The 12905-nt window shown below is 32.8% G+C and overlaps 1 protein-coding gene across 12 annotated transcripts in view; it reads left to right on the forward strand.

The window, feature by feature from the left end:
- LOC127282162 (liprin-alpha-1) overlaps positions 1-12905 on the forward strand; it is a 648576-nt gene that overhangs the window by 572693 nt on the left and 62978 nt on the right. For all 12 annotated transcript variants that reach the window (XM_051306264.1, XM_051306268.1, XM_051306263.1 and 9 more), the window contains one exon: positions 9074-9190. In XM_051306264.1, coding sequence (XP_051162221.1) covers positions 9074-9190 — 117 coding nt within the window. The remainder of the gene's footprint in view (positions 1-9073; positions 9191-12905) is intronic.

Below are 12905 nucleotides of genomic sequence, written 5' to 3' on the forward strand. Positions count from 1 at the left end.
ATTATATGTTCTTCCCCTGAGAGACAAACTACTACTGCATCCCTTCAGAGCTCTGAAGGGATCAGGTGTATCTCTTGAAACTTATACCTGGCCCACTTCTTCGGTGACGTTTTAAAAGACTCTATTTTTATGCCGCGGAGAAAGCGCGAAACATTTTTCATTAAAAATAAAAAGTTTTCAAATAACTAAAGATAAATAAATAAGATTCATTACTAATAAAGAATCTATATAAAATTAACTCTATGCTACGTTATTAGGTTCGAGATACTAAATCCTATGTAGATCATACATAGAAATTACTTTTATTGTCCTACATAGATTGCCCTACATAAAAACTACCTTGGTCCTATATTAAAAAGCATACATTATTCCGACATAAAATGGCCTACGTAGATCCTATATAGAAATTAGATATACAAGCCTATATAGGCTGGCCTTTTTAAAAAGTATGTAGGTGCTACTTTGAAAGGCCTATATCACTTCGACATAAGATGGCCTACATAGATGCTACATAGAAATGGGACATGGAGGCCTATGTAGGCTGGACTTTATAAAAATTATGTAGGTGCTACATTGGAAGGCCTATATTATTCCGATATAAGATGGCCTACGTAAATCCTACATAGAAATGGGATATGGAGGCCTATATGGGATGGCCGTTATAAAAATTACATAGGTGCTACATTAGAAGGCCTATATAATTCCGATATAAGATGGCCTACGTAAATCCTACATATAAATGGGATATGGAGGCCTATATTGGCTGGCCTTTATAAAAATTATGTAGGTGCTACATTGAAAGACCTATAACATTCCGACATAAGATGGCCTACATAGATGCTACATGGATATTATATATAGAGGCCTATATAGAGTTGGCCTATATTACATTTACGTCGCCGCTATGTCAAATGGCCGCCATTAAATCGACATACAAAGGCCTACATATATACTACATAGGTGCTATACTTTAGACGCCTATATAATTTGGCCTATGTAGGCTTCATCTCGGATGTATATAAAATGGCCTACGTAGGAAGGCCGTCTTTATATCTACACAAATCCTATGTAGGATTTACATTGCCAGCTTTCTTTTTTATTCGGGTGCTTCTCACGAATCTAGGGTAGAGGTAATTTACAAGGCTCAATGTTTTTTAAAGAACTTGAGTGATGAGATAAATCGTTTGATCCTAAGTTAATATTTACGGGAATGGTCGATGGTAAATCAGAGTTTACAATTTCGGAAGAATCACGCACAGTATACGCTGGCTTGAGATTTTATACCGAAATTTGTTTTAAGGTTCCATCCACATCGATTTCGTAAACCCGATCAGATATACGATTGACGATTTTATATGGTCCCATATATGGACACTGCAAGAATTTTTTTAATGCCCGAATAACCCTGAGGAATACGTGAGTATAAGTCGTCATATCTTTATAGACGAAAATTTTGCGTTTGTGATGATGAACGACCGGAACCGGTTTAACCTCACGCATGTGGTTTCTAAATTCGTTTAGAAATGAACATGGGTCGGAAGGAGATTCGCTCGGCAAAACCAACTCACCCGGAATACGCAAGACTCTACCGTACAAAAATTCTGCCGATGATGCCCCACAATCCATAACGGAGGTTCGCAATCCCAAGAGAACCATATCGTGAGATCCAGGTGTCAACGAATGCACGCGCGATGGTTGTGGCTTCAATCTTTTTAATTGGAACGGCCTCAGGCCAACGCGAAAAACGATCTATCATAGTAAGGCAGTATCGATAATCCTAATCAACAGGCAGAGGTCCTACTATGTCCATGTGGACGTGTTCAAAGCGTGACTCTGGAGAAACGAACTGAGACGGCAACAAGATATTGTGTCGAGAAATCTTGGCTTTTTGGCACTCAATACAAGCTTTGCAAAATTGTGCAATTTGCTTGTGCATTTCCGGCCATACATAACATTTCCTAATGGTTCTATCCAGCACGCGAGCACTTGGGTGTGAAAAAGAGTGGAATGATCTCATGATCCTTTCTGTAAAAGAAGTTGGGATAAATAAACGTAAGTTATCACCAGAGATATCACAAAATAACTCGATGTTATCAGGTCCGAAAATGAATTTTTTTAAACGAATTGACCAGTCCAAATTTTTCAATGCTTTCTTTAAACCTTCATCCGATGCTTGGGCCTGCGCAAGTTCAACAAGACTAACTTCCGAAGAAAAGGCCACCGACTCCATTCTCGACAGAGCGTCAGCGATAACATTCTCTGATCCATTAAGATATTCAATTGCTGTGGAAAACTAAGAGATATAAGATAATTGACGTTGCTGACGAGGTGATGCCTTGTCAGATTTTTGTTTAAATGCAAAAGTTAATGGTTTATGGTCTGTAATAATTCAGAAATTACGTCCCTCGAGAAAATGACGGAAATATTTGATTGATTCAAAAATTGCAGTCAATTCTCAGTCATAGGTGCTGTAATTTCTCTGAGCAGTAGTGAATATGCGGGAGAAAAAGGCTAAAGGCCTCCAAGAGCCGGAAACAATTGTTCTAAGGCAGAGCCCATTCCGAAGTCAGATACGTCACAAACAAGTCGTGTTTCCGCATCAAGTTCAGGATGGAAGAGAAGAGTTGTATTAGCAATTTGATCCTTAATCTGTGTGAAAGTCGAATCAGCATCAGGAGTCCAATCGATTGGAGTTTTATCGTTCTTTTTTGAATTTGACAGAAAAACATTCAAAGGTGCCAGTATGTGAGCAGCGTGCCGAATGCTTCGCCTATAAAAGTTAGAAAATCCTAAAAATCGACGTAGTTCCGACACAGTTTTAGGCTTAGGATAAGAGACAATTGCTTCAACTATTTCAGAAGTTGGTCGCACACCTTGATGATTGATAATATGTCCAAGAAACTTCAACTCGGATTGGCCGAACCGACACTTTTCGACGTTAACCCTTAATCCGAAATGCTTTAAACGGCGAAAAACCTCATCAAGATGACTCTCATGTTCCAAAGAGTTTTTGGAAGCAATGAGAATGTCATCGATATAGACATAAACATAATCCAGATCCCCGAGGGCCTGAGAGATGTACTGCTGAAAAGTTTGGCCGGCGTTTCGCAACCCAAAGGTCATCTTTGGGAACTCGAACAAGCCGAACGGAGTGATAATGGCGGTTTTCGGAATGTCCTCCGGCGCAACAGGAATCTGGTTATAAGCCATATGAAGATCCAACTTGCTGAATATGGTTTTACCCGCGAGATTAGAAGAAACATCGTGCAAGTGTGGCAAAGGGTACCGATCCGGTTCCGTAACAGGACGCCTACAAATTCCTAAATCCATCCAAGTTTGAAATTGGGCTTTAGCCGCTTTCAAGTTTTCAGGAGGAAGACGTCGTGCATGTTCGGCCAGTGGAGGACCGTGAGTTATTATGTGATGAAAAACATCACGGGTTGTTAATGTGATTTCCTGCGGAGAACCAGTAATCTCAGGATATTTAGATAAAATATGTGCAAAAGGGATTTGGTGATCAATGGTACTCACACTACACGATGAAACTCTACGAACCTCGAAATTCATGCTTAAATCAGTAATACTATCTATCAATTTGCGCTGACGCAAGTCTACAATAAGGCCATGATGAGCCAACAGATCTGCCCCAATGATAGGGTATGGAACTGCGGCTATACAAAAATTCCATTTAATGTCCCTTCTCAATCCGATATCCAGAGACACGCGTCTCTCACCAAAAGTTAATATTTTTGAATTATTCGCGGCATACAAAAAAATGTCGGATGGTTTGAGTTTTGATTTTTGACTAACTGGAAGAAGAGAAATATCGGAACCTGTGTCGATCAGGAAGAGTAAACCAGATCGACAGTCGCGAATGTGGAGACGTCTAGAAACATTGCCAAAACCGATAGTCTCCGCACGGAGAGGCATCTTTAGTTTCCCGATTTTCCATCGTTTTTAGATTCAGCAACAAAAGAACATGGTGCTTTACATTTAGTTGCTCTATTGCCAAATTTATTATGGTACCAGCAATTTGGTCGATCATCACGTGAAGAAGAACGTTGTCTATTTCCCTTACGATCATTGCGAGAACGAGATGTGGATCTAGATGCGCGTCGGGAATTATCATTATCGTATTGTGAAAACTTAGTGCTCAAAGCACTGATTGCACGACCAATTTATAGATTTGAGTCTCGATAGCTGAAAGTTTGTTAGGATGAGACAAGGATTGAACGGCAGAAGTGCCTACGGCAGAACAAGAACCTGAAAGACTAGTGGTTTCGTACACCTTATCGGCAAGATTAGCCAAATCCTGGAGTCCAGCTACATTTGATGCAACTAAAATGCGTTGATGGGGGTAATTGGTCGAGAAAAACCGATTTATCACTTCTTCGTTGCATTGGGCATAACCCAAACCGCGCAGACGCGTTAAAATTAAAGAAGGTTTCCCGTAAGTTGAAATGTCACCTTTCAAAAGTTGACGCAAACGAGCCTCTGTAGAAATGGAATAGGTTGCGACAATTCTGTTTTTAATCTGAGTAAAAATTCGATATAAAACGCGGAAATCTAGGGTTCCGATTAGCATCAACACGAACGTCCCTGAAACCGTCCAAGCTCTCCGCAACTCTATCAATTTGTAGTTGTAATTGATTCAACCGATCGTCGTTTCCACCGCTCGAACCTTCCTCCGTATCCAACATGGTGAAAATAATCGTTAAAAGAAACCCCCCAAAAAAAAAATAATAATGTCGTTTCTGCAACTTCGAGTAGTTGTTATGAATAAATAAACAATCACTCGCGAAGGGGTCACCAGTGTGGGAATTTTATTAATGATTAATATTAATATAGGTTATTTCCCGAAAACCCGAAAATAAGAACGACATTTATTTAATTAATTATTATTAACTTTAATTATAATCCATGGATATTAACATAATTTACTCAACCGACTATTTCGGAGTACAAAACTCGAATGACATTCGTAAGGGCGAGATTACACACACACTCACACTCGTCCCACTCACGAGAGGGGGAGATTAAGCCTAAATCACACTAGGCGACTAGAACCTTAAGCCTACCGCCACACTTGTTACTTGACGTCTTTTTAAGTTTAAAAAAACTATGGTAAAAGAAAAAACATTAAAAAATGATTAAAATCAAAAGAACTATATAAAGTCGCTTAATATTCGTTACTTAGGGGTTTTTGTAGTCGCTGATTAAAAATCCGATGTCAATTTTTGAAAATCCAAAATGGCGGATCCAAAATGACCAACCAATTTTTTTAAAATACATCGAATTTATGGTACTTTCGATTTTCAAAAACTGTTGTCGAATTCGTAATCAGCGTTCCCGAAAACCCCCCAGTAACAAGATTTAAGTGAATTCGATGTACTTTAAAAAAATTTGTCGACCATTTTGGATCCGCCTTTTTTACTACTGCATCATCCTTTGTTTCTTGTATTAAATTAAGTCAATTAGTTTCTCAATTTCATCATGAAAATTAAATAGGTCTTCTTTAAAATTTAGGTTATTAATTGAATGTTACCATTTAATATATAATTATTTAGATAGCTCCAAGAAATTCAAAAGGCATTACTTTTAATGTTTATAATGTGTTTTCTGTATTTCATAATGTGTTCTCTTTTTTTAAGTATTGTATTAAGGAATTATTAATAATATTAACAATTAATTAATACAACGTTACGAAATTCATACGTAACACGAAGGTATGTTATAAGCAAATTTTATTATAATCTTTGCTTTAGAAAGTATAGAAAATACAAATTGTTATTAAAAATTAAAAATTATTGAAATTTTTTTCACAATTAAGTTTATTTAAAAGAGTGGATATTTATTGACTACCAAAAAAATTGCCAATAATTTCTAGCAAACGAAATTTGAGTTTTCGTAAGCATTGTCCTGGAGCTAGTGTCCACGAAATGTTGATGTGGATGAAATTAATAGCAGAGAAGTGTAACAGCGTGATAAAAATAGTGAGTGGATTTATAAAAGTCTAGATAGTAATGAAAATTGTGACAATGGAGACATTAGTAATGACATTTTAACAGAATATTTAAATACTTTAAATCCTTTTAATTTACCGCCCTACAAATTACAATTAAGAAGGAATTGTGTTTTCATGTTACTTAGAAGTCTTAGCATTAATTAGAGTTTATGTAATCATTAAATATATATTCAGGAAATCAACGGTCTAATTTAATGATTAAGAATTATGTTTACACTGAATTATTTAAGTAATAAAACAGAAAGAAAGATATTTTTGTTTTTTGCGAATTATTTCATTATTTACTTGCTTATTTATTCTTCCCAAGTCGAATATACCGCAGATATGATGAAGCATTGATTTTTGTGTTCATTTGATAAACCAAATCTTTCCTTATATAAATTATATATTTATCTTAAGTGCATAACACTGTCAATAAACATTCATGATTGCAACTCTTTAAATAATATTTTTGCAACATTTTCAATTTATTAAAAGTCGATATCCTCTTTATTTTCGGTCACATAACATTGAAAATAGGTCTATTAATACGATGTTGCAGTTTCTATAACATGAATGGTTAATTTACAAATTTATTAAACCTTTAATACTACAAAACACAAGCAATCAATTTTTTCTAAAAGTAGTATTAAAAGAGTTTAATAATAGTAAATAGTTTGGCATTCCAATGAGGCGCAACAGTTATAAATATCTGTCTGAAACAAAATGTATTATATATTAAAGACATCTTTCTAAATTGTTTATATGTAATTTCTTTTTCACTCTTAGATTAAATTGACGGGTGTTATGAAGACTAACACAATCGAGATTTAAGATGAAAAATAACACTCTCGAAGAAAATATAACAAAAAACATAGTTTTCATTTCAACTTTTCTATGCAAATAAAAAAGTTTTTTCGAATAAAAGTTCATTTTCAAATTAAAAAAACGAGAATAAAGTATTTTTTAAGTTTTGAGACTGAACACATAGAGGAGTCGGGCAAGTGTTCAAGCGCCTGGCTAAACTCGGTGGCCACCTACCCCCATTTTATTGTCTATTTCGGATTTATTACCCGCAGGAAGGCTCCTGCAAAGATACTTTATTTTATTAGTAAGCACTGTATGGAGCCGGGGTTACTAATTAGAGAAATATTGAGTCGCGTAAAATTTATACTTATTGAACCTCAAACTTTGGAAAGCGTTTTCTCTTATTTCACTTTTTATGATTTTTACAAACTGGTGGGCATGATTGACGAAAAACACCTTGATTGATTTTAATGAATGATGTCTTAATTGTTTTACTCAGTATTAATCCTTCTATCTGAACTAAAAAAAATTAAAAAATTTTTTTTTACAATTTTGAGAACCAGTTAAAATTATTTTTTGTTTATAAAAATTTTCTTTGATTTTAACTTGTCTATTGTTTAATATTTTTTGTCAAAATTTTGTTTACAAATACTTCAAATATATACAAAAATATCCTACATAGCCTGGAGTTCTAAGTTATTTTTTTCCTTCTTAAAAAAATTCTCAAAAATGCGCTATTTTCTGGCCTTCTAAAGTAGGTTCCCCCCTTTATTGACAGTGCCCAAAAACTACATTCCAAACCATGCCTTTCGGTATGGTAAAACTATGCAATTAAGAAGAAAATACTATATATATATGAGGTCAAGTGATCCGGGTCTAAATTTTAATTACCTGGGATCAGGTTTAAAGTTTGCTTAAACTTTAGTCCTACTAGATACAACTTCAAGTACCAAAGATTATTAATTTATTTAAACAATTGTAAAAAGTGGAGGGAGTCAAAGTTTTAATTTTTTGCTCTACATCGTATATTTCAAAAATCTGCAATTCCTTTAAAACATAACAAAAGAATGTTTATTATATATGAATTTTTTTGCATTTTTTACTCACTTTCTAATGGTATAAACAATCTTTCGAAAAAAAAATTTTTTGACCTTGAAAAAATAAAATTAAAAATAAAATTTTGATTTTTGAAAAAAAGACATCTTTTTTTAACTTTTTTATTTTTTTTTCATAAAGTTAAGATAATTTCCAAAAAAAAATATATAGGGCAAAAAGTGGGACGAGAACTTTTAAAGGGTCAAATTTAGCGATGATTTCTGCGGTGCAACATTGTCGTGCCCTGACAGTGTTTGCTTAGTTTTGATATAGTTCTTTCTGCATCCGCTAGGTGTCGACAAGAATGTATATGAAATTCTCTTGCTGGTGAGATTGAAACTAATAAGTATAAGTATAGAAGACTCTCGATTTTAAAATAATTTGTTTTCTTAGTCTTCTATACTTATACTTATTAGTTTCAATCTCACCAGCAAGAGAATTTCATATACATTCTTGTCGACACCTAGCGGATGCAGAAAGAACTATATCAAAACTAACCAAACACTGTCAGGGCACGACAATGTCGCACCGCAGAAATCATCGTTAAATTTGACCCTTTAAAAGTTCTCGTCCCACTTTTTGCCCTATATATTTTTTTTTGGAAATTATCTTAACTTTATGAAAAAAAAATAAAAAAGTTAAAAAAAGATGTCTTTTTTCAAAAATCAAAATTCTATTTTTAATTTTATTTTTTCAAGGTCAAAAAAATTTTTTTTCGAAAGATTGTTTATACCATTAGAAAGTGAGTAAAAAATGCAAAAAAATTCATATATAATAAACATTCTTTTGTTATGTTTTAAAGGAATTGCAGATTTTTGAAATATACGATGTAGAGCAAAAAATTAAAACTTTGACTCCCTCCACTTTTTACAGTTGTTTAAATAAATTAATAATCTTTGGTACTTGAAGTTGTATCTAGTAAGACTAAAGTTTAAGCAAACTTTAAACCTGATCCCAGGTAATTAAAATTTAGACCCGGATCACTTGACGTGAAGTGCCTCATATATAAAATACTATACAACCAAAATTTAAAACAATTATATAATAATTCGATTAACCGCTGTAATATCTTAATGAAGTACATTCGATCTGTATTTCGTAAACATTACAATGTTTAGAAGTTGAAATCAATTTACAACAAAGTTTATTTTTTTATTTTACTTTTAGGAATATGGAAATAATCTTTTAGAATCTGGAGTTCATGGTGCTCTTGTAGCACTTGACGAAAGCTTTGATGCTAATAGTTTTGCACTTACTTTGCAAATTCCAACTCAAAATACGCAGGTTAGTATTATCTCCTTTGACACATCTTATTTGTTTATTTATTTACAAGTACTTCATTTGCTAAATTTTACTTTAATTCATATTTAAATATTGGTAATCGTGAAATACAATTGATATATTATGCACTGAAAAAATAATATTTAAAAAATATTTAGGGTCATTTGTGGTAAATGTAAACAGAATATCTATTTTTCACCAAAAATGTAAATTTCTCATTAAACTGTAAAACTGACGGATTTCTTTTGCATGAAATTGTTAATTCACTTCCCTAGAATAATTTTATGTGTTACAAGAAAATATTAATGATCTTGAATTGTTTAAAACTGACTGTTTATATTTACTTCGAAATTTTCCTAAAATTCGGGCTAAATAAAATGTAGTAAAATTTAGTTTAAAATTTAAAATGGCAGTCGAACCTCAAATCTTTCTTACATTGAAAAACTTTTAAACGGGCGGATGCGCATAGGCGTAGCTAGGTAGGGGCACGGCTCCCCTTGAATTTTTCCAACCTTCCTTGAAAAATGAACACGTTTGTGAGCAATTTTTTCTTATTACTTGTCCAACTACGGTGGAATTACAGATCAGTGTACATAAGTGCTGCGATTGAAAGTCGCTTTCAATAATTTATATGGAACCTATTGAAAATCTCTGTACAAGATTTTGTACAAGAAAATGTACATGTTCAACAGCTAAACTTGTACCTGTTCTAGTGAGAACATGTCGTTCATCCTAAGTCGAACGTACGTATAAGTGAAAAATATTTTAGAAGTTATGTAAATTAAATGTTCTGTTTAAAATGTACTAAAGTTGTGAGACTTTTTCGGAAGTTAACAAATTTTTATTAGCAGTGCAGAATATACGTATCTTGTATACTCCGGATCAAAACTACTTAAGTTTGAGGTTACGTTTGAAACTTGCCTATGACATTTTACCTGATTTTTCAACAAACGAAATACAACATTAAAACGTTATAAAATATAGAAACATTTTATCAAAAATAGAAGTGATGTAATCGAGAGATTAATTAATATCTTATTATTTATATTTTTCTCGAAACTCACAAAAGTAGACTTTAATGAGTTCTAAAAGCAACCTCAAACTTAAGTAGTTTTGATCCGGAGTATGCGAGATACGTACATTTAGTCTAAAAGCTAGCTACGAAAATTGTCAACGATAAGGTGCAATAAAAGTTTTTGTATAAAAGCCTTCCTTTTTTATGGATAAACACATAACCTTGCGGCCAGAAGGCGCTTTGGTCACCGAAAGTAAGGGTGGGAGTTAACAGATGCAAATTTTTGATGAAAAAAAATGATGAGGTGCAAGTCTGAAACTTGGTATGGCAGTAGATATTAATAGTAGAAATCACGTAAAATTATTGCCAGAAGTATAAGTCAGCAATTTGACCTTGCCAGAAGTTAGTCCAGCCCCTTTGTAAAAAAGACTGTTTTTGTGCCAACTGATTCGCCAGTTTAAAAAATAAATCATTTGTTAGTAAATATGATTTATAATAAAACTATGACATTTTCACCACTTTTCCCCGTCAGATTTAATTGTCGTAAATCTTTAAAATTGCAAAAAGCCAACATTTTGAGGTTTTTTGAAAATTGCTGCTTCCAGTGAATTTTTATGAAAAAAAGCATTTGTCAATTGATTTGACCCTTAATATGTGTACAAAACTTGGGCCCGATTGGATTGATAGTTTTTGAACAATCCAATTGTTAATTAATAAACTATTTTTTTATTTCTGATGTAAGATTCCAAGACCCTAAAAAAATTCATTTTAAGGTGTCATTTTACTCTTAAGGACCTATATTATCAATAACAAGTACAGCAGAATTAAAAAAAAAAAAATTTTATGCCCGAAAATGACCTTTAAAAAACGATAGATTTTTTCACTATAAAGAATTGACTCTATCTTAGCGAATTTTTTATTTGAGACATTGGCATAAATTCTATTCGATTCCTGTTATTTTTCTGAAAATTTAAAAAAAATCATCGGTTTAGCTCAAAGGGGGGGAGGAGATAGATTTTTTTCAAACAAGTGCAGATAATGGAATTACACTATCGCAGTGACATTCGAAAATTTTTTAACTTTTTGATTTTATTTTTCATTCTAAGCAGTTTTTTGAGTTTATCTCAAAAATAAAAGCCAATCTGATAATTCTGACTTCGGATTCGGATTCAGCGTGATAAAATACATGAAAATAGACTAGTGTAGTGTCTCGGCCAAACCACATTTTACTTTTTGTGTGCCTGTGTAATTAGTTGAAGTTTTACCAAAAAATCATCAAATTTTTAAAAAAATATCTAGACATTAAAAATAGAGGTAAAAGTAGGTGCACGAATTTACCTCGCGGCAGTCGCTCGCGCCAGAATTGTAATCGAGCTTTCAAATTTACAAAAGTTGCGCTAACTGTAAAACAAATGGACTAATTTTGGTCTTTTTTTAAAATGGGGTAACTTTTTTTCACGAATCAAAATTCGTTATCTGTTCATAATAATAATCAAAATTAATACCTAAAAATTAACATTTATTTATTTTAATTTAAATTTTTTAACCTAATTTTATTGATTTACAAAGTTTAGAAATGAAACAGTTTATTTTGCAATAAATTATTATGTTAAGTTTTAGGTATTAATTTTGGTTATTTTTAAAAACGGATAGGGGAGACCGGGGCTTAAAGTGCCGGGGGTAAGTTGTGCCGATAGAAATATCTCAAAAACAAAATTTTTTTTTTGAAAAGTGAAAGTGAGAAATGTATTGTTTTACTTATGCGCATCTTTGGCAACTATTTTGATTTTGTTTGCTTCACGGAATAATTAGCTGTTAGTAATTTGTTGCTTTGGCGTCACTTACGTGCAACTTTTCGTGTTTACACTTTTTGGTCTATTTTTTGCATTTTTAAGGGTGATTCTCCGCGTAGCGCACAACTTAATGTCCCTCGTATTTTTTAAAAAATCAATTGCACGTATTGCAATAAATCCAATGGGAAAAACTAATTTCTATGTTTACAAACAAAAGCCCATAGTCGTTTTTAATTAAAAGTTTATAATTTTACTTAAAAAGCTGTTTTAAGGTGCCAAAACATCATGGTATGACCTGTCCCCAGTACCACTTTTATATAAAAAAATGTTATTTTTAGTAAAATACAGTAATCAATATGAGAACTATTAATAGTTTCGTATTGTTTATGTTAGTAAAATTGTGAAAAAAAACCATTTGTGAAAAAAAAAATTTTTTTTTTTATTTTTTTGGTGTTAATTCTTGTCCCTCGTTTTTGCGTCATGGTCTAGCCTTTTTATAAAATAGCATTTTTTTACATAAAAATAAAATCGAATCTTCACTCACCATTAGTTAAAAGCAACAATAAGCTCTCCTAAGTGAATTACTAAGAGAGAAACTGCTTTCAGAATTAATTTTTTTGTTTTTCACACATTAAAAGCATCAAATGTGCATAGGGAATCACAGAATCGTCATTGTCTGGCCTTCAAATATTTCTCAATAAAATTACTAATTATTTATATTTTATGTCAACTGAAGTGTAGTAGTATTAGTTCAGTGAATATAAATAACATGCATATGAAACAGATTGAAAATTGTTAATAAATGTTGAAAAAAATCAGTTTTTCTTGTGCGTCATGGTCTGGCCTCAGCATCATAGTAAGGCTTTTTCCCCATTGAAAGGCGTGTATCACTCGAGTGTCTATAAGTGCA

The sequence above is a fragment of the Leptopilina boulardi genome, unplaced genomic scaffold (assembly GCF_019393585.1).
Source record: "Leptopilina boulardi isolate dan_hultmark-lab unplaced genomic scaffold, ZJU_Lbou_2.1 LbouV2_285, whole genome shotgun sequence".
Classification (NCBI taxonomy): Eukaryota; Metazoa; Arthropoda; class Insecta; order Hymenoptera; family Figitidae; genus Leptopilina; species Leptopilina boulardi.